Below are 23033 nucleotides of genomic sequence, written 5' to 3' on the forward strand. Positions count from 1 at the left end.
CTACCGCGACTCTTCATTTCTCCACTCATTTCTGAAAATGTGCTTTTCAAGACGCATTTGTTCTGAATTTAAAGAAGTATATTCTAGTTATACACTGTCAGTCAGTGTCAACCTTATGAACATTCTGCCTTTTCACCTTTTTCATCAAGACCATGATTTGACTATTTATATATAATAAATTGTCAAATCTTATAATAATATATTCTGCACATATCTTGTTTCCACTGCAATTTTCTGTTTATTTACTTCACATGGGAATGTGGATGCCAATCATTTGCCATCCTACAACTATTTTACCTGACAGATGATGGATACCCTGAGGGTTGACAGACATCTCAAATGATTGGCTGAGCAGTTAGTGTAGGAATTCTTAATGACAATAAAACATTGGAGTATTCTTTGTTTTATTAATACAGTTGTGCATGCTGATGTTTAATACTTGGCCTTCCTAAAATATGCATCTATGTTTAGTTAGATGCTACACTGACATTAATCTATTGTTTATGAGCGGACATAATATAACAAATTTAGACGTATTGTCTCATTATAAGTTAATTTAATTTTTTAAAGTTAATTTATTTTTTAGTAAACTGCGTGTCTTTTTTTTTTTTTTAAATATCACAAAATACATTCATTTTCCTGTCTTTACCTGTGTAGTCTAACATACACAACAAATACAGCAAGTCTTTGGTTGCAGTTACAGTCATTTTGATTGAATAGTAATTTTGTTTTCCTTTGCTTTAAAAGAACAAACACAACTGGAGTTTTCACTTTAAATTGTGTAAACGTTTTTCTGCCTTTATTGTTTGACATCACTTTACATTTCCAACAAACATCTCTCGGTAAAACAAACAACATCCCTCGGTAATCTGTTTAGCCACCATCACATTTTGTACAAAAAGAATTCGGACCACCTTGTGAAAAACCTGTGAATTGATACCACTTTACATTACACTTCCAGACTTAAACAATCCTTGACTGAGTAAATAAATTACAAAAAGGGAATATGGTTTGTATTCAACTTAAATAATACAAAAAATAACTACTGAAAGAGACAAAATAAAAAATATATGTACTGTATAAAGTTGACTCAGAAACAAGTTTGCAGTGGGCATACATCTATATTGTGATAATACTGTTATTAGCCTACTTGTAGCCAGTTATCATAAGACCTATATCATGTAATTATGATAAGTTATCATAATTATACCTCAGGGAGCAGACTGAGGCGCAAGTGGCTACAGTGTCCAGACCACTTTCAGGTCCAAGTGCCCACGGGGACCTGGGTTTGAGTCTGACCCAGCTCATTTCCTGATCCCACTTACTTCCTGTCACTCTTGTCATGTCAATGTCCTGTCTGATTAAAGGCATAAAACACCCCAAAACATACTTAAAAAACATCACACCTACATATAAATAGTTTAACTATCTTTATCCTTGTGCTGACAGTCAAATGTATGGTGAATGCTCACTTCCATTTTCAAACAAATTCCTCCCAACAGGAGGCTGGCTAAAAACTGAAAGAATAAAACATAAAGCAACAGATACAAGCATACACAGAGATGTGCACACTTTCTGAAAATCCTTTTACAAAAGAACATAGTACAGAATGATGGTTCTCTTGCTTGCCAATCTTATAAAAAGTAGAGGAAGCATAGTTACATTATTTCAGCTTCCATCAAAGTGTTACATATATGACATACATACATATTCCCTACTGTTTTCCATATTTTCAAACATGCAGACAGTGGATGGATGGGATCAATATATTTGAATATGGTATTTATATTCTACTACACATTTGATTTGTGTGTGTGAAATTGGTGTGTACATTTTACATCTATGTGTAAGAAGTATATGTGTGGTTTTCTTTTATGAACTGGACATGTATGTGGTTGTATCTGTGTGTGTGTGTGTGTGTTTGTGTGTGTGCGCGTGCATGTATGTGTGTGTGTGTGTGTGTGTGTGTGTGTGTGTGTGTTTGTGTGTGTGCGCGTGCGTGTGCGCGTGCATGTGTGCGTGTGTGTGTGCGTGTGCATGTGTGCATGTGTGTGTGTTTGTGTGTTTGTGTGTGTGTGTGTTTGTGTGTGTGTGTGTGTGTGTGTGTGTTTGTGTGTGTGTGTGTGTGTGTGTGTGTGTGTGTGTGTGTGTGTGTGTGTGTGTGTGTGTGTGTGTGTGTTTGTGTGCTTAGTATCGATGCTCTCCGCGCGTCATGTGAGAGGAGAATTCGTAGCGGTCCTGGCTGTGGTAGCCGCACAGGTTGCACTCGAACGGGTCCCTGAAGCCGTGGCATCCCATGTGGATGGTATACATGACGTGGTCGAGGAAGAGCACGCGGCAGTGGACGCAGCAGTACGTCCGCACCTCCTTGCCCTCCCCGCTCAGCACCTTGAAGCCCTCGGAGCCCACGGCCACACTGAGGTCCACGCCGGCCGTGCGCAGCGCCTCGAACTGCCGCTGCTCCTCCTTCACCAGGGGCAGGGCACCACCGTTGCGCATCCCCGGCGCCATGTGGTTGGTCAGGTAGATGAGGCCGGCGCTGGCCGCCCCGGGGCCTCCCCCTCCGACCGGCCGGTCCTCGTTGTTGCTCTCGGTGTCGGTGGAGTCCTGGCCGCTGGGGCTGGGCGAGCCCTCCTTCTCGCTGGACGCCGACTTGGACTTGGAGAGCAGCAGCAGGTTCTCGGCGGCACTGTCTTTGGCCGACAGGCCGCCGTCAGCCGAGGACTTGTGCAGCTGGTAGAGGGGGCTGACCACCACGTCGGACGAGGAGCCGGGGGAGGTCTGCACCAGCGGCCGCAGGGACTCGGCCCCCAGGTAGCTGATGGCACTGTTGATGGCCTGGTCAATCACGTGTGGCTGCATCAGCTCCCCGCCACTGCCCTCAAACGACAAGTCTGACAACCGCTTTTCACCTACCGAGGGAGAGAGAGAGAGAGAGAGAGAGAGAGAGAGAGAGAGAGAGAGAGAAAGCAATTCTGTTAGTGCACCCTATCTTTGAGTTTATCTGTTATACTTCCTGTCTGACTTACTTGTGGTTTGAGGGATTTTTTTTTAAGGAAATACTACTGAAATTCATTCCATTGAATCGCACACCATCTTATTTTAGGCTAAGGCTAAAATCCACATTTAGGATTCTATCTTTGAGGACACATGCTGCAGAGGACACAGTGCATGAAATGCATGAATGTCATAATCCAAGGAGGACTCCAATGAGGCGGACACAAAAACAGCTCCTGTACTTTCATTATTTAAAAAAGACAGATATAAAGGTCATGTTTGTTGAAATTTGCAGGAATTTGCCAGATGACTTGTTGTCATTTATAGTTGAATGTTTTATTTCTGCCTTCTGAATATACCCTGCTCATCTGAAATCTGGTTTGAGCTTGAGCTTGACAAATACAGAATTTCCTTATCAGGGTTTAGGCACAAAAAGTAGACTTAGACTCTTACCCACAAACTTCTGTGGCATAGAGCTCTTTCGCTTGGCTACATTATTAGCTAGCCTGTCTAGCACCAAGGCCCTCTCCCGTCCCGTCAGGCTTATGTCCTCCCTCTGCTCACTCTGGTTGCTTTCTTCCTTTACTACTGGAAAGCAAGACAGAGAAATGTTTAGGCTTCATGTCTAAGTCTGCTCAAAGGCTCAGATAGCTAGTATGTGAAGTGTGAACAAATATATTGTTTAGATTTATGGTTTCATTTATTTTACATTAAAGTATTGATTTAATACTAATTCAAGTCTTTGTTAAAAACTGACCTAATATATTTGTAATTTACATGGCAATTTAAAGACTTAATATTATGTAGGTAATCTGATTTTGCTGTTATTATTATTACAGTAATAGAATAGCCTAAATATAATTACAGCTATAAAATTAAAGCAATGCCACTAATTGAATCCTGCCGTAAAATCTGAAGCTGAACCTGTGGGTGTAGATGTGATGATGAGTATAGATCAGACACTAGCTACTATGAATCTGCATGCTTTTTATTCTGATGTTCAGCCCTCATTGTTTTAAATACCTGATACTTAATTCCAAGATAAACACTTATTGCTTAACACTAAAATATCTAAATCATATGTATTCATAACAAAATGGTTTAAAATCAGAAATAAAATTCAAAACCATCCATTTCAAATAAAAAAGAAAAAAATAGTAATAATAACTTATGTTATTATTATTATTTTTTATTAACTTATTAACTTATTTAAAAAATGGCATATAAAAAAAACTTACAAAGGTTTTGACTAAAGGTCAGTCCTTTGTATATCATTATAAGAATGCATACACTAATTTTGAGAGATGTAAAACTGACACAAGCACCAGATGCAATGAAAAGCACTTGTGTATAAATATGTGGAAACACATAGGATACCCAAAAGACACTGGCTTACCTATTTATGCATGTATTATATCCATATTATCTATGTCATGTGCACGTATCTATACTAAAATATAATGTGTAATGCTGTCAACTGCAGGTACATGTTAAACATAGAGAGATTTCCACAGCAGCAGCCTAAACCATGTCATCTATATGAGATGGAATGAGTTACTGCATGTGTGGAGACATGTGAGAAAAGACGGTCAGACAGACAGACAGCTTGACGCCGGGTGGAACTGACCTGTATAGATGCTGTTCTGGAGTCCCATGCATTGCAGGTAGTTGTGGCATCTCTCCTTGTGTTCCTCTAACGAGCTACGCTGCTTGTAGCTCCGCCCACAGTAAGCACACTTGTGGGGTTTTCCAACTAGGTGTAAAAGTGCAAAGATAAACACTTTTACAAACAAAGGTATTTGTGTTGAACGTGCAACATCTGTAGAGAAGTGTGACTCATAAGCCCATAGGCAATCAACAAAGAGGCCACAAGTCCACTCATAAACAATTAACACAAAAGGAAACACATTATACATAAGCACTGTTATGTCCATGTGATCTGTCCTTTAGGCCAATGATTAACTGACCACTAGCTGGATCAACGGATCGAGGAGAGGTGGACGTTCAGAGGGCGGCGACTCACCAGAGTGTGTGCGCAGGTGGCCTGTCAGTGCATCTCGACGGCGACAGGCGTAGTTGCACAGATGACACTTGAAGGGCTTCTCTCCAGAGTGGAGTTTGATGTGGCGCAGCAGGTTGCCCTTCTGAGTGAAAGAGGCCCCACACTGGTTACACTGAAAGGGCCGCTCCCCTGCACAGAACACGGCATAGAGCAGCTCACTCACCAGTCCTCTCCATCATCACACATGTCCTACATTATAGTCAACATCACATTTTTTGTTGTCAGAAGGTAGGCTAAAGAATCAGCATTAGAAATTAAAATGTAAAGCAGTGCTGCTTAAAACAGGTTGAATGAATTTCCAGGTATGGGTTAAAAAGTAACTAAAAAAGTAAACATTGATATATGGTGACTGTGACAAAGACACAGATCATCTGTATTTCACACACAAATAGGGATATCAGTTTGTTTTCATGGGACACTAATACCACTCAGCCCTACTTGTGAAACCCTAATTCGAGCCATAAATGGCCTGATAGAGGACTAGTGTCTGAAGAACTGTGCGATGTAACAAAGCCTTCTGAGCTAAAGAATCCCCACTGGTAGCGCCATTATGCGCTGAATGTGGGGTCAGTGTCCTACACAAGCTCCCACGCGCAGCAACATCCTCGATGACAGAGCGGCTCGCAGCGAGACTCAATCAAACACGCCAGCGGGATCTCGGAGCGGAGCGGCACTCTCCCAGGCTGCGCACTCTCCCTGCCACGCCATGCCGCTTGGCTCCGAGATCGAACAAGAGCCTTTCAAACTGAGCCTGCCAGTTTCGTAATGCACCACTGCCTGGGTCAATTTGATCTGAAAATCTCATTTTTTCCTCTTCTTCGGCTCTAAAATAAGAGCGGCACATCACAATGCAAATGCAGACCTCATTTAAATAAAGCGGAGGAAACACTTTGTGTTTGAGAGCCAGTCTTCCTGATCAGCGCCTCTGGAATAAACCAATATCCAGCCTCTCGGCGTGTTGTGGCATTCTGAGAGAGCGTTTTAATACAGTTCTTTCTTCAAAAGGCCCCCTATAAAATAAGAGTCACCAGTGAAGCAGCAAAACTACAGAAAAAAGAAACTCATTAAAAAGGCATTTCAGGAGCACAGTCTCACCAACGAATATTTATATTTAAAAAGGAAGCACTTCATTATATCATTTATTATAAGTTCTTTTTGCATTTACATTAGCTCTGCGTTCCTTTCTTCCATTTTGACTTTCATTAGCTCCTGAAGTGAGACAGCTAAGTGCCTTTTTGAAAAATGTTCTCCACCAATGGTTTGACTTCATTACAATGGAATATCAATTTTGAAAGAGAGAAACTCTTAAATGCTGTGATAATTGCTGTTTTATGGAGGTTTCATTATCCTAATTGTTGCTCACATATTGTTTTGGACTTTATTTTAAAATGTTATGTTTTGGTCCTATGTGTTTATATTTTCTTGTGTGATTTTTATTTCAAGTATTTTCAACAGATTAATGACTTGAAATTAGAAAGAAAATTAACAAAAAGATCACACAAATGTATTCCTGGATGACTGTCGATCAGGCATTAAATGACAGTAAAAAGCATCAGCCTTGTTTAGAAAGCTATTTCATCACCACGATCAGCACAGACAATGCAACTTCACTGCTGTCACTAGGGGGGAAGATGTAACATATGAAATTAAGAAATGATCAGATGTTCCACAACCACAACTCGCTCCCTCACAGCTTCACACAATCAGACAGCCTTCCTGTCATATAGCAGTATCTTAACCGCTGCCTCATAATATTGCGCTGCTGAGCAGATGAGGCAGTCGTGGCGAGCAGACTCCCTGAGGCTAGCTGTGCCAGGTCTGCAGCCCAGTGCTGCTGTCTCTGAGGGCAAAGCCCAGCTGAGGGGAGCAGTGCACAGTGAAGGATGTAGACAAGGGAAATGGCAAATTGGGCTTACCAGTGTGGCTTCGCTTGTGCACCATCAGCACATTGGGGCCAATGCAAACTATCCCACAGATATCGCACTTGAGCTTCCCGTTGGGGAGGCGGATGCCGCCGGCCGCCGAGTAGGCCGCCTTGCTGTCGGGCCCGGCGTGGCTGCCGTTCACTTTGGCGCCCGAGGCATCCAGCACGCGCAAGTCTTCCGCCCCTTCCTCCTCCTCCTCCTCGCCATTCGCCTCACAGGCCATCCCATTCTCCTCGTCACTCCGAGCCTCAACTTTAATATTGCAGGCTGGAAAAAGAGAGCAGTGGGCCACTGTTTAGTACACCGGCATGCTCTGCAGTGCCGTCTCCACCTCACTCATGCAACAGGACTGGGGAGCATGTGTCCAACATGGGAACACGCCCATAGGGGGCCATTAACTCCTAACATGTACTACACAAGCTTGCTTCTGTCACAAAAACGTATTGAGTCTTTGTTTAAGACTAAAGCATATCTGTTTCTGATGTGTGTTTTAGGATATACAATTCATACTGAAAACAAAATACAAAATAGTAACCTGAAAGAGTTCTTCATGAGTCTGTGTGAAAGCTTTCTGTGTGCCTATATTCCATAAACATAGAGGGCCGCTTGAATCAAGTTGGTTAGTTTGTGTCTAGAATGCTCTAGTTCTTTTCTGAACTAAATACAAACTCTTCCTCTGTGCATCACCAGGTTTCCATTTAAGTAAAGTGACATAAGTTATTTCCAAAAGCAAGCAGTAGCACAAGGTTGATAGTGTGACTACACAGAGCCAGTAATTAATGCAGCAATGGTCTTTGGCTTTATCTATATCAAATATCAAATGTTACCATAAGGCAATAGGCAAACCTCTGGGACTAAAAGATGACAAGGTAGCAAGAATAATTTTACATCACCATTCTTGGCTAAACTACTTTCTATTTAGGCAACAGCACTAAGACCTCGAGACTTGAATTTGCAGGCCGAAAGGTCACAATACATTCTCACAGGTAAGTAATGTATTTCAATTTTCAACAAAATAATGAATTTGGCCAGCTGATCTGTGCTTAAAGGTTGATTCCAACCAGTACACGACAAATATCACATTTCCCTGTTTCACACTGTCTTACTAAGGGATAATGACATTCATCTTTCTCATACATCTCTCTTCTGTGAAACAAACGATAGCAAGATAAACAGGAAACAGAGACACAGGAAACACTGTGAAACTGAGGACTGCTGCGGTGAACACCAGACCAACAAACCATGGTAAATACTCATACACACACACACACACACACACACACACACACACACAAAGATAGACAGACAAGAGTTCATAAAAAACACCAAGACAAAATTAAAACAACACTCTGTCCATGGCATAAAGACACAATGCTGTTCCCCTAGGAAAACAATAGAACATCGAAGGGGTTCAAAGTGGACTCTACAGAGTTGCATCTGAGCAGTAAGAAATTCAAATAACTTAGCAATTATCCAATTATCTGATGAGTTGAGTACTCAACAGAAATGGGAAGCTGTGTGGTGAAAAACCAGTATGCCCAAACTACTCTGAACTTCTTATGTAAGGCTTTTATGGTCTTTGTAGAAAGGGGCATTTCTCATGGGCATGGCATCCACACAAAAGGTGGTGTTGTTTGCATGTCATGGTGGCAGCCCGATTTCCCCATGCCAAAGCCACCTCTGTTTGTTCAAGCTAAGAGGAAGAAGTGGAAATAATGAAATATAGGAATCTGAAGGAAAAGGGGAAGCTTTAGCAACATAGCCTGCCCAACCGAAAAAAAGCCAAGAATTATGGAGAAGTGACATAAAGGGAAGCACACACAGGGAATTGTGAAGCTGGGTAACTGAAACGCTGCTCTTTTCAGCCTGTGTGAGCATACCACAAATAAAGAAATAAAGAAATAAAAAAAGGTTTGTAACACATGTGGTAGGCTATTTAGAATTTAGCCTTCACTTTGTTGACTACCACCATTCTCAAATCAAAAGGATTTCAATGTAGTGGAAATCTCACAAACACTTCAGATACCTTTGTAGATGTGGTCACCGGAAAGTACCAGAACAAAACACGCTCAGTACATGACAGCGTGATCATATGTGCTCGAGAAACTCAGCTCATCCCAGCAGGATGGAGAACCTGAAACCGCAGTGCCGTGAGAGACTGAAGCATGTGAAGTCCTACGTGTCCTCCATCATGAAGAGAGGGAGTGCCGTGCGCGGTACAAACTCAGCCATCCATGTAGTCTTACACTTTGTCACTTCTGATGCCCTATACGCAGGTGACACCCACAACTGTGAGGACACCAGCTCTTTCTCACAGGCTCATTTCAGGGTACACTGGCGTCTGTCACCAAAGGAGTCATTAAGACTTACGGAAAGTTCTGGATCTTTTCAAGGAGTTTTGTTGGGCTTTTCTCATACACAATAAAAAACACACACACACACACACACACACACAGACACACAGACACACACACGCATACACACATACACACACACACACACACACACAAACAAATACATACACACAAACACAGAGAGAGAGAGTGAGAGAGATCGAGAGAGAGAATGAGAGAGAGGCCACACACATGAACTAACCCGTCACTAGTATTCCTGTATTCGTGTTGCAACAATAAAGCCTATGGGCTGTCCTAACCTGGGTCAGACAGGGGGAACTGGATCTGCTGTGCTGCAGTCTCCCAGGGATATGGGGAAGTTATGACTAAAACGGGAATGAGAAGAAGGGCTTTTACTTTACATAACGCTTGTCACACATCCTAATTTACCCGTTTTGGGAAGCTACTGTCAAAACCCACAAGGAAGGACAAACAAAGAGCACAGGCCAATAGCACTATATGAACACCATGTTACTTCAAGCGACGGCTTCATGTGGATACAATGACCTGGAAACAATGAGTTTGTCAGGGCACTAGCCACTTTGGTTAGGCTAATACAGGGGGTCACAACACTAGGTTGGCAGAGGCCGGGCTGACGTTTGAACTTCTGAAGTAAGCGGTGATAGTTTGGTGGGGAAGTTAAAATAGTGTGGGGGTTTGTGTCAAAGCACTGGTGCTCTCGATGCCTGAAAATAGCCTGGTGAGTGAGCTGTGGAGACACATGCATACACGCCAAGAAGGCGCAAAAATGATACACGCATGCATATACATATGTTTTGTGTGTGTGTGTTTGTGTGTGTGTGTGTGTGTGTGTGTGTGTGTGTGTGTGTGTGTGTGTGTGTGTGTGTGCACGTGTGTGCACATCTGTGTGCATGAGTGTGTGCGTGCACGCATTTGTCCACACACTGATAAGGAACAGCTAAAAGGACCCAGCCTTGTTTTTTCATTTCAGGAACCTCAAAGTCAAGAGCTACTATCTGAAATTGCTTCATAGAATAGCAGCAGTAGAACTCTTATAGAGCAGTGAGTCTGTCATGAGTCACCAAACAGGGACTCAAAACCAGATGAGACTCTTTAGTGGGTCAAAGCCAAGTGAACAAACACAAGGGAAAATCCTCTTGTGCACTTCTGAACTCCTTGAGCCAGTATTAACACTGCCATGCAGCATTATTGTATATGTTTCATACTTCAACTGTAACAGATGGGTCAAAAATGTTTGTGTTCAGAAAAAGTATTTTTTAATGATTTAACCCTTAAAGGAGTACCATCACACCGGTGTGACGGTAATGTTGGGAAATGAACGTTCTTTGGGTTCTTTAGGTTCATTGAATTCAACATAGAATTTTAGAACCTTCAATTGTTGCGGAACTTAGAATGTTCAAAAAACTACACCTTTAAGGGTTTAATTACAAGACATTTATACACCTTTAATACAAGACATGCTCTACCAAATGGTGGAGCATCATGGGGGGGATGAATAACAGGGCAGAAGTGCAGTTTCACGGTTGCTCTGTGGAGTAGCACAGAGCACACACATACGTCATGCCGCCCCTGAGAAAGATCAAGTGTTCTCTTTTAGCTTTGAGGTCTACGCCTCCTCGGGCTGCAGCACGCCTCCAAGCGCCACACGCAGATTCCTGTTAATGCCTTGCATTTGAAGGCCACGCAGGGTGATCCTGAAAGATAACTCTCCCTCGATAGAGTTGCTGCTGCTTTTTTTTTTGGTCTATCAAAAAAAAGTGCTGCAGAGATAGAACAGTCACATCCTCAAACAGTGACTGATCAGATTAAGAAGGGAAGGCTGTTAAGCACACACACAAATACACACACACACTAAACACACACGCTCACATACATACACTAGGGTGCACGCACATTCACACACACAGCACATAGAACTAACCTATTCCACATAATGATGGGGGTTCCAGTTTTCACTACAAGGCTATTTGGAGAAGTTGTCTTTTTCTAAGATATGCTTCGGGTTTGGCTTTGGTACCTGAGCTCTATGTCTCTGCAAATATTCCATAAAAGTTTATGCTGTCTCCATCTTTCCACAAAAATAAAATTATGATTATATTTTTGACAATGTTCCCTTTTCATTAGAAGCATTCCTGTTGTTTTCCCAAATCATGTTACCCTACTTTACAACAAATTCTCTCAGATATGCTGTTGCTGTCATTTTTGAGTGGGATAGTGTGAGTCATAACGATAGCTATGAAACCAGTAGCCCCCACTCTGGAAATGAGTAATGAGTAATTGTTGAACTCGACTCGTGTAACATTTGGAGGAGTGTGATACCAGACTTAGTAAGTGGGGTCTGTTCTTTTGAGAATGATAACATGTTTATAGTTATTGTGACAGTTAGAGCAGAAGTTAGCGGGGCGCCGGATGCCAAATATAATGCCACAGAGGCAAAGGTTCCAGATCCTTATGTAAGGCTCCTGTACAGTTTTTGAAGGTGTCTGTAAAAAGCACAGCAGTTGAAGTGAAAGCATAGGCATATGTGCAGGTGCACCGTGTGTGTGTTTAAGTGTGTGTGTGTGTGTGTGTGTAGTGATGCCTGACTCTGTTCCTGAGCGCATTATCTCCCTGCCTGGGTGTTGAAACTATCTGAGCTCTGGCAAGTTCTTCTTAGGAAACTCTTGCACATCCTATTTCAGTTTCCTCTGACATTTTGCTTTATTTTTTTTATCTTTTCAGTCAAGAGAGCCTCCAGGACTTTGATGATGAATAGTAATAAAACAAGAGTGCGCACACTGTCGTGGTATGGCCTTATTACTGGCAAGAACTCATTTGGAAACATGCTAAGCCAACCCCAAGTCTGTTGACACTTGTATGTTTTATGGAAAGCAAAATACAATACAACTCCTAATGATATGGCTGGACAACAAGTCAAAAACAATTAGCCCTCCACTGTGCATAGGAAATAATCTCAGTGTGGAATACTAATGGATTGAAGAGGATATCAATTACAGCAATGGCACTACACAACTATCGTAACACCCCCAATTATCACCACTTTTGTTCAGAAATTCTAAAACAACGATTTTTTTTTAACACTTCAAAATAACATTTGCTAAATTAACCTGACATTTTTCAGTAGCCATAGGTGTGTAGATTTGAACAAAAATCTGGTTTGTTTGTTAACGGGAGCATTTACTGCCTGAAATATCCGATTTTGTTTACCACGCCAGAGTTATAGTGCTGGCCTGATGGGTCGCCTATTTACACCGTTTCAACGGCACATGGACGGTTAGACCGAGAATTTCGGCCGCGGAAATTAAAATTCCACTGGAGCTCCAAGCGGTTGTGTACACGCAGCCTTACAACACTGTCTACAGCTCTTTGAGTCACGGTAAAATGTCATTTTTGGTACATAGCTAATTTAGATACACCTATGGTGTGGGTGGTTGCGTTTCTTTAGGAGTCTGCTGTCTTGGTTTGTATAGAAATTGATATTAAGTGACACATACACGCAAGACGGTGGAAATACGGGACCGACGGTAATAGGGGGAGTTCCGATAAACACTTTAAATTCAGGTGAAATTCAGAAACTTTATTGCAGTGAACTAGAGGTGAATGTTCAGTTCAGTCTACTTGTAATGGGGAGAACTTCTCTTGAGCTAGATATGGGCACGTTCTTTTTACACATACACGGCCCATTGTAGTTCAACAGCAGGATATACAGTATATAGTTAATTGAAATGGGATTGCTAATTCATTCAAAAAGGGTATTCTAGAATGGTTAGAGGCTATTGACCTATTGAACAGACTGTCCATCTGACTTGACCAAACTCACCCAAGCCTTTGTCAGTCCTGTTGTTCTGCTGGAGGCCAGAGGTGGCAGACAGGTCCTCTGGCACAGGCATGGCCTCATCTGTCTCCTCCGATGCCTCATTGGCAGGGGGACTGTCCCGGCCTGAGAAAGGACCGGCAGTCATACTGACATCACTCTCTGGACCAGAGAACAATTAATCAGAGTTTCACAACATTACAAGAAACTGTGGGCATGCACACTCATGCCTTACAAAAATGTAAGAACTATTGAGCCCCCACACACACACACACACACACACAAATACATGTGTAATCAATGGCGATTGGACAAACAAAGAAAAAACTGTAGTTTCATCTTTCTTTTTAACCCCTGCACAGAACTGCAGCCCTTTCCCATGTAGCACACTTTTTCCATTCCAAGAAAACGAACAGAAGTGCTTATTGCACAATGTCATGTGGAAGATCTTGAGCCATGACTTGACAGCCCAATTTAAATGTGCACTGATGGCCTGGATACTGTATTGTAGGTGTCATTTCAACTGCGGTTTACCCCATATTGCTTCTGTGTTCTAAAACCCTTATCACTTGATCATTCTATTTTGATTATTACAATATTTATAATAAAATCAAACAAACATTTGCTTTGTTTTGTTTGCTTCAGAGCAAACTCTTCTTGTTTAATATTCAAACATTCCTTCTCAAGGGAAACTTCTGGGTCGGGCTGTTGCAATATCCGATTTTCACTACACGATTACAATGGCCCCTACAAACCTCTATATGTGATATAATTATTTAATTTATTAGATATCACAGTTATAATCAATACTGGTTCATCACAACACCTTCATCACAACACCCCTACCTCTGAGATAAAATACCATTTAAAGAGAAAGAGGTTTTCCAACAACATCAACATGTTGTTGCATACATCACTGCCTTTGCTTGTTTCCTGAGTGTTCATCTCTCCCCATGTCTGTGTCTGAAAGCTATCCTCCAACGAACCAACTATACCTCTCTGTGGGGTTAACTGTGTCACGTGGTCATGTGACAAACCTCACCTGGCATCTGGGTCATTTCCTGGGCCTCTTCAGTCTCCATTCTCTGCAGGTACTCTAAAGTTAGAGAAAGCCAGGGACAGCGAGGGGACGCAGTGACAGACAGAGTGAAAACGTGAGAGGGGCAGAGAGAGAGAGAGAAAGGGAGAGAAAGGGAGAGAGAAAGAAATGTATCAGTTTAATCAACACCTGGCTGAAAGTGGAACCATCTAAAGCAGGTATAAACAGATTAAAGGTGCTGGCCTCTCCATGTACAAACCCCATCATGGACAGCGAGCCTGCCCGTCCCCTGGCAGACGTGATGGTTCTGCACATTACATTACAATGAATTACAGACACTTTCATTACCGTTCCGACAGCCAGCTTGGGGCTGCCAGGGAGAGTGGAGAAGGAGCAGAGCGGGCCAGAGCGCTCTTGGGTGGTGGCGGGGGCTGGTGGCGGGGCTGGTGGCAGGCAGGTGGGTGGGTGTGTAGGGGCTTTGGCGGGGAGCTATAGCTTTCCGACCACATTTGTTATTTATTGTTAATTTCCCACCACATAATCATCCAAAAATGCAAACTGACTGTCGCAAAATTAAGCAGAAAATGAGATGGCCTCAGGTCACTGAGGATGCGGGGCTCTGCCGCAGCCAGCTGATCGGCGCTCGTGTTCACTCTAATTTACTGAGCATGCATGGGTGAGCCGGGCACAGCCGGCCCTACGCACACCCGCACGCACGCACGCACGGGCCTGTGACAGGAACAAAGAACGCGCAGAACGGAGGGAGATGGACAGAGAACGAGTGAGGAGATAGAGGGGGGGGGTTGTATGTGTGTGAGAGAGAGAGAGAGAGAGAGAGAGAGAGTGAAAAAGAAGAGGCAGAGTGATAGAGAGATAGGAAAGAGGAAGAAAGCCAAACAGCGATCTGCAGAGATGGATAGAATTTGGGGAAGTCACAGAGACGGAGCGAGAGAGAAAAAATGGAGACACAAGGAGACAACAAGGCAAAAACAGAGGGAGAGAGTGAGGGAAGCAAAACAGAAAGATGCACGGAGGGGAAAAAGAGAAGGAAATCGAGGCGACAGGGAAGAGGTCAGCGAGAGAATGAAAGAAATAGAGAAGACGCAAAAAACAAAGTGGCTGAAGAGGGCAGATAGTTTGTGTCTGTGTGTGTGTGTGTGTGTGTGTGTGTGTGTGTGTGTGTCTGTGTGTGTGTGTGTGTGTGTGTGTGTGTGTGTGTGTGTGTGTGTGTGTGTGTGTGTGTGTGTGTGTGTGTGTGTGTGTGTGTATTTTTTTCTTATTCACACAAGAGGCAATATTCTGAGGAGCACATCATTGGGCCAGGCCTGCATATCTGAGGAGTCACCAGTGCGCGTGGCCCTATCAATAATGCATGGGCCCCCGAAGCCCGCGGCAGATGGGCACAACAGCCCCGGCCCCCTGGCCACTGCCACCGCCACTCCAAGACGTCCCCACTGGTGGCACTCGCCCAGTGGCCAGGCAGAGGAGCACGGCGCCGAGCAGGGCTCCCTAAAATAGTGACGCGGGCCGGTGGGCCAGCGGGCCCAGAGAAGGCGTCCGGCCCTTTCCTGCTCGCACTGACAGATGGCTCCACACACTTGGAACAAATAGTGGGAAGCGGGCGGCCCCTCCGTCTGGTGCCACATGCAGCGACCGAGGACGGCCGCGAGGAGCCGAGACACGCCATAGCCACACGGGAGGAATGTGTGTGCATGTGTGTGTGTGTGTGTGTGTGTGTGTGTGTGAGTGTGTGTGTGTGTGTGTGTGTGTGTGTGTGTGTGTGTGTGTGTGTGTGTGTGTGTGTGTGAGTGCATGTGTGTGCATGTGTGTGTGTGAGTATGTGTGTGTGTGTGTGTGTGTGTGTGAGTATGTGTGTGTGTGTGTGTGTGTGTGTGTGTGTGTGTGTGTGTGTGTGTGAGTGTGTGTGTGTGTGTGTGTGTGTGTGGGGGGTGAGGGAGCATGAGGATAGCGGGCGAAGCTTGGGAGGAGGTTGGCGCTAGAAGAGCTGCATGGGGAGCGAGGTGCCAGAGTCTCCCGTGGCCCCGTTTCTGGGCAGCGGGTGTGATGGCAAATTGTGATGGTGGGGAAAGTGAGAGATCAGTATCCCACATAAAACCACAGGCATATGTGCTTACAGCCAAAGCACGGGTGGGGAAATCACAGTATGGATATGACTGTTTGGATGAAAGAGACTGTTTTTCATCTGAATATACTAGCTTCTACGGGGGGGTCTATTCATTACCAATAAGAAATCTTCACTCAAACAAGTTTTGTTGACTAAAAATCAATTATTGTAAGCATGACATCTAGCAATGTGAAGATGCTTTTCAGACACATTACTTTTTAATTCTGGTATATTGTAGGGCTCTGTAAATTAAAAGAGATAAAAAGGTTTGTGAAACCACACTTTTCCAGTTTAGAATGCTTAAGTTGTTGGGCAAAATATACTGCTCAAAAAAACACTTCAATCATACACTGATATGCTTATACTTTTGATGCGAGTGTTTTATTTTGCAAGAACTGTCAGACATTCTGTGAATGTAGTTTGAGAATGGAGAAAAGGTTGGAAGGTTTCAAAAAATGTGTTTTAACAATTGTGGAAAACTGTAAGTGTTCCCTTAATTTTTTTTAGCAGTATATATTGTCACATCTAACTGTTATACAACTGCAAAATATGTTAAAATATTGCAACACATGCTGATTCAGCTTCTAAATATCACCATAATATCAAATGATGAGGTTTCTGGCAATTTACGCCTCTACTTAAATCCCAAATAAATTACAGGATTGGCGAGGCTTAACGGCAAATCTCTCTATCCTGGAGAGCCTCATTTAGGAGATTGCAGCTAAAACACACATTCTGTGATATTCCATATGATGTGATAAGGCATCTATGTGTTTCCACAAAAACACCCATATGTCATGGTGGGTTTTGTGAAACTATGGATTCTTCCTCTTATACTGCACATTTCAGTGGTGAGCTGGAGATTTATAAATTGATTAATTGAATGATTTAATATGCTTTAAAAAGTTCATATCCATAATGAGTGTTTTAATAACTCTTTTCCACGAATTGTCAAAATACTGTATTCAATCTCACAGGATTCTACAGGTATGATTTTGACATATGAACATGGTGGCATTGCAACTTTTGTGCAATTAGTAATTCAGTGAAAATATGGCGAATAAATGGATTTACTTCATCTCCATGTCAGTGCACATTTCATCTGATTCCATCGGAAGATAAAGCCTTCCGCTCTGTCACTATCTGCTTAACTGGAGCCCATGAAGAAGCAGGAAGTACAAAGTTGTGAAGTTGTGCATGTTCAATAAGAGGCAGGAAAAGGCTTGTGGGTAGAACACTCGAGCGCGCTCAGTCCTACCTACGAAGAGTGTGTGCTGGGGTGTGTGTGTAGCAGGGAGGGGGTTGGGTTGCAAAGCTTGGTGTGAAAACAGAAAACATGAAACGGAGAAAAGGGTGGAGACTAGACACCATGAAACCGTTAAACAGACTCCATGCCACAGTCTGGGGTCATAAAAGACCAAAGATACTGAAATACTTAAAGACTTTTTTGCTATAGTCAGTCACTGCTTCTTTTCAAGTGTTAAAATAGTGAAAGTATTCAAGAGATGGAGAGGACAGCAAAATGCAAACTGAAGTCTTTTTTTGTATTGTAACAAAAGCTTGTCAGTCAGGGTCAGATGAAATTTAGCCAAATCATGTTTAGCTCATCCCCAAATACGCACTTGGTATAGTGGTGGAATTTTCTGTTCCTGATTTTAGCTACAGTACGTAGGCTATTCACTCTGCTAATACGGTAATTGCTTATATTTATATAATGAATATGTGTTAAAAAAAATCAAGCAAATCTATTGGAAAACAATTGATAATGATAATGAGTGAATAGTGTCCAGGAAAGATTGTGTCTCAGGACAGAAAAGTTGTCCTGAGACACAACTGTACTGTACCACCCCAACACCTTTCTGCTCGACAGCACTTACATCCTCTCTGCATGTAAAACACATTATTTGTATTTTTAAGAACTGTCACGAAAATAAATGTTTTTGATAGCATCAGATATATATGTTTTATCATAAAAATGCAATTATTTTTAATTTATGCAATTAGTTTCAATTGCTGGATTAGCAAAAGGAAAATGAATTGCATTTAAATGTAAGTTATTCTTTTGTTATTTCCAAAATGAAGGATTATCACATAGCCTAGTGTTTGAGTGGTCTCCACCATACAACCTCAGTTATCAGTGGTCAGTTACACTAAATGTATAAACCATGAGTTCCATTCTAATACTACTGAATAGTCTTTGTATAATATAAAATGGGGCTTAAATATTTGCAACTACAAATGAATTGTAATTGAATTGCTCGTTATGAGAGTGGATTTTTGCTATGATGGTTTTGGGTTGGTGGTGCTGGTGGATGAGTTGATTGCTATCAGTAAGAACTGATCCACAAGAACTGACTGAAAAAGAAGAATCCCTTCAGAGAAGCCCACTTAAGGAGCCTAATTCATATCTGACACACTTCACTACACTGGCATTCAGAAGAGTCATTTTAATAACTTTATCTCTCTCACTCACTTGCTCATCTTCCACTTTTCCCTCTCTCTTTGAGCTCACTCCTCCACTTTTCTCTCTCAAATTTGAAATGAGAAGCCTAGACTATATATATTTTCAATATGGTGACTATTAAAAGGCTTAGCCTTTATTTATTAAAATATTTATATTTATTTTGGAATTTCAATCGAACATTTAAAGTAATATTCAATGCAATTATTGACATTCATGGGTTTTTCGGTTGAATGTATACGTGACAAACCCATGGCATGTTCCAGGAAGGGCGCTTGAAAGTGCAACTTCAGGTTTTTGTCATAAACTGTAGCCCTAACTCTAAGATGGTTAACTATTTCAGTAAGTTGTTTTTGGCGACTAATGTACAGTAATGTGGTGGGAAACATTTAAAAGATAGCTCATCTTTTCATATTAAACCATTTCAACATAAGAAATGTTTGACCTCTTAAACCCTGTCGATGCAGACAGATAAGACGTTCACTCATGATGCCGGTGAAGCCACGCAGACTTGTACCTGATTCTCGCATAATCTTGGTATTTCTGTCTGAAGTCAGCAGAGGTTGGCTATAGGCTACGTACATTGCTATCACTATTTCGTGCATGATTAGCTTTGTGTGTACGCTACATGTCCTGCCCACAATCAATCAACACAACCTCACATGCATAATCGGTTCCACGGCACCTGATGTTAGATGAGTTTGATCGATGTGTAGGCTACAGGAGCTTAGAATGTAAGTTCAGAATACCTCTAAAGAAAACTGATGAAAGTAAAATAATTTGTAGCCTACGGGACTATAATAGCAAGGAATATATGGTTACTTTTTAGTGCGAAAAAGAAATAGCTATTTGGAAATGCGCTCTTTGAGATATGTTGAACTGAGATGTAGCCTACATTTACACATTTCACTGAGTTCATGAAAATTACAATATAGGCAACTTTAAATATAGCCAACATTTATGAGGCAATGTTAAACTGTTTGAATTTCAAAATAACGTAGGAAACGTCTCTTACACTCCTAGCTTGTTTACAGTAAAATATAAGTTCAAGCATAATTTGTTTGTCTGGAAAACTTTAATCAGAGACAATTACAAAACTTTCTACCGTAAAACTTCACAATGTCTCAGTGAAAGCAGGATGCGCGTGTTGCAACAGGTGCCATTTAGGAGAAGCGGTAGATTATCATTTTTCTAACTCACTATATTCAACAGTTTAAAATTAGTAAAACTTCTCTTCAGTTTGTTTAATCTAATGTAAGTCTATATGTCAATTATTCAGTGTCGTGACGTTTAAATTATTAAATTATCCGATATTCCAAACCTATCCATTTGGATACCGGGAAAATCCATGGCACTTTAAAATTCATAAAAAGTTTTGGAAGTGAGACAGTACATCATAACAGAGGTCTTCACATAATTTAAACTATGTTAGAATAGTCCATTTGGTCTCCGTTAACATCTAATCCATTCCGCGCCTTTTAAGCTGTCTAGTGCTGTAGCCCCAGTGGATTTAAGTGACGCTCTCGCACCTGCTCTAGACTGAAGGACAATATTTTCCAACTCGCCTCCTTTTTTGTTCACTTCACGGAAATTCGTAAACCCTTCACTTGAAATGATTGGTAGTCAGACTTACTTTGACATTTTTTGAGTTTAAAAGCATCGTGAAAATTACTCTACCTGCTATTCCTTGACTTTGCAATATGAAGCTCTTCCAACTCTCCCCCGCTCCATGTGCAGAAGTTCGTAGCGCCGCTGCAGCACTATGGAACTCTGCCCTCGGTCCCTCCCCTCTCCACTGCACTTCCTCGTTCCAGCCTAACATTGCTATGTCTCTGTTCTCAAACGGAGCATTTTGCAAGCTTTTATTCCAGAGGCCGATTCTGCTCAGGGAGTCGAAGCGGCAGCCCTTGGCACATTGCTTTGTATCGTGCCAATAAAAGCTGACACCCAGTAGACCATCACTGGCAGCCATGCATGAGATAGGATGAGGCGAGCGAAGAGAGTGGACCGTTCATGTCTTATTTATTTATTTCTTTGTCAGGGACGGACAGGGAGACGCATATGCACAGAGGCAGGTCCCCCAGTCACCTGTTTTGACAGTTGGTAACTGATAGCACCAACAGTGTGTATGCCAGTAGGAGAAACTAAAACTTTCCCCTTTCCCCATGCACATCCTATTCCAACCCAGATTTATCCAAGAACCATGGGCATATAGTTATGTTTATCATAATTAGCATATTTCTATGTATTATATTGTTATGTTATTAGGCTATTGATCTAAAATGTCTTCATCACCTTTAACTGGTTCAGCAACAAACAATTAACACACTCTATTAAATACTACATGCTCTTTTCTTCTGTACTGTAGGCCTGTGGAATTTTGATTACTAAAGTGCTGGGTGTAATGAGATACTGGGTACCCTGTTAAGGTTTGGGTGTAATGTGTATGTCCATCTGACTGTTACATAGACCTCAGGATATTTTCATGTCTTTCAGGCAGTATTGGAATGCTTTATCTCTAACCACTGTCCATAAATTCAAAGGAAAAGAAAACATTGCATGGTATGGGTAGCTGAATATGGGACACTCAAAATGTACAAAGTGTTGGTCAGGCCATTTGCCCATCATTATGAGTGTCCTAGTTTAGTTATTCCAATAGCATTTTCCAAGCTGTGTTATATCAACAGTCTTTTTAAAAGCATAGTCATATACTAAAGTATTATAGTAGTCAACAGATATAGACAAATAGAATGTTACAAGATATAGACATAATATAACGTCTAGTGGTTTCAGTCATGTTAATCATCTATGGGTGTTCTGTATTATAATAGTAAAATGCCATGGTCCAATATGCTACTCTAATATACACCTTACTATCTAAATACTCTGCGGTCTATACAATTGAGTAATAGACTCTGCTCTTCATTGCAATATCATTTTGAAAATCAGTACGAGATATGACCTGTTCAACATCTGGCTTTGGCTTAACAGAAATCCTTATTTGAATATGAAGGTATGCTCCACTGTGACAGCAATCATCCAAAATATAGCTATAATTTTATCATTAATATTTATAGAGATCAATAAATAATGAGTTGTGCAGCAAGTTTGATTTTGAATAAATAGGCTCATTTCCCTCCCATGTTTTGTCATTACATTCTAAATAATGATTCTGCTATGCATCGTCCAGTCCAGTATTAGAGCACCAAGCCTGAAACCCAGAGCCTCCCCTCCCAAGTGTTCCTTGTTTTTAACCCTTCAAGGTAGCCCTATCTGTGGAGAGGTGGCTGCAGGCCCCGAGCTGCTGAGTCACGACAGCAGGAGGCTGCCCTTATCTGAGATGAGCCAGGACTTTCTCAGGCAGTTGGTCTGGGTAGAAATGAGGAACTCAAAGGACCTTGGAGAACCCTTTGTAGTGTCTGGGCATGTTGCTTCATCATGACAATGTATGATGTTGCACAGGGCGGACACAAACACCAAACTAATGTACCCAATGGGTATTGGTGGGGCAGTGGGTTCAGAACCTATAGACCCTTTCAAGAGAGTTCCATTATCAGCATCATAGTTGGCCCCACAAGGCTTCCGTTTTAACATTCCATATGTTATCTTAATGCAGAGGAAGTAGATTGGGAACCAAATAGAACGTTCAAGCATTGTTTTTGTTTTTATTGTTGAAAGGGTCTATAATCAGAAGTGGGTAAATGGCAGACCTGCTATGATGCCCATCCAGAGGGCAGGCTGAGGGAATGCCAACAGGGGAGGTGCCGGGGGGCAGGAGAGGGGGCAGTGACTCAGCACCATGCATGGCGTTTCCCGCAAATCATAACTAGCAGGGTTGAACACGCGCTTCCCGGTCTAAGAGATATATTATCAGAGAATTCAAATGAGGGAGTAACATCTACAGTCTATCAGGCCTGGGACTGTACAAATATTGAGTGGACTCATTGCTTTTTTTCAATATACTGCACTATTTTTCTACAACTTAAAAGTATAGTATTTTTAATTTTTAATCAACTTAAACATTTTCATACAGAACACAAAATGAACATAATGTGTTGCATACTATGTCATATCTCATTGCCTCATACAGTTGTTCTTTGGGACCTACAACTTTTGCATTTTAATAGAAATTCAATTTTTAAGAGACAAATGGTATTTTTAAATAAGTGTCTGCCGCATCCTTTCAAAATCAACAGATGAACAAAATTCACTGGACCCAAGCATTTCATCTACAG

At 41.9% G+C, this 23033-nt stretch overlaps 1 protein-coding gene across 11 annotated transcripts; it reads right to left on the reverse strand.

Moving 5' to 3' along the window:
- Positions 1 to 2123: 2123 nt before the first annotated feature.
- On the reverse strand, positions 2124 to 20775 carry ikzf1 (IKAROS family zinc finger 1 (Ikaros)). Of its 11 annotated transcripts, none has more exons than XM_048270492.1 (8): positions 20476 to 20763; positions 14216 to 14269; positions 13180 to 13335; positions 6976 to 7251; positions 5021 to 5188; positions 4625 to 4750; positions 3451 to 3582; positions 2124 to 2912 (listed from the first exon to the last, which is right to left on the reverse strand). In XM_048270492.1, exons 1-8 carry the CDS (start codon positions 20618 to 20620, stop codon positions 2188 to 2190), a joined length of 1782 nt encoding a protein of 593 aa, XP_048126449.1. In that variant the 5' UTR covers positions 20621 to 20763; the 3' UTR covers positions 2124 to 2187. The 11 variants fall into 11 exon arrangements, with proteins under 11 accessions (XP_048126449.1, XP_048126452.1, XP_048126448.1 ...); XM_048270495.1 differs by having other exon boundaries at positions 13180 to 13299; positions 20476 to 20762; XM_048270491.1 differs by having other exon boundaries at positions 3451 to 3585; positions 20476 to 20762.
- Positions 20776 to 23033: the final 2258 nt, after the last annotated feature.

This window comes from Alosa alosa, chromosome 18 (genome assembly GCF_017589495.1).
Source record: "Alosa alosa isolate M-15738 ecotype Scorff River chromosome 18, AALO_Geno_1.1, whole genome shotgun sequence".
Classification (NCBI taxonomy): domain Eukaryota; kingdom Metazoa; phylum Chordata; class Actinopteri; order Clupeiformes; family Clupeidae; genus Alosa; species Alosa alosa.

What these genes read in the sequence shown, in the direction of transcription:
- ikzf1 (XM_048270491.1), bottom strand. Translation starts at nt 20,620, where the DNA reads ATGTTAGGCTGGAACGAGGAAGTGCAGTGGAGAGGGGAGGGACCGAGG. An exon ending in CCAGAACAGCATCTATACAG is followed by an intron (nt 3,586 to 4,624) that starts GTCAGTTCCACC and finishes CTTGCTTTCCAG; the next exon opens with TAGTAAAGGAAGAAAGCAAC. An exon ending in TATGCCACAGAAGTTTGTGG is followed by an intron (nt 2,913 to 3,450) that starts GTAAGAGTCTAA and finishes CTCCCTCGGTAG; the next exon opens with GTGAAAAGCGGTTGTCAGAC.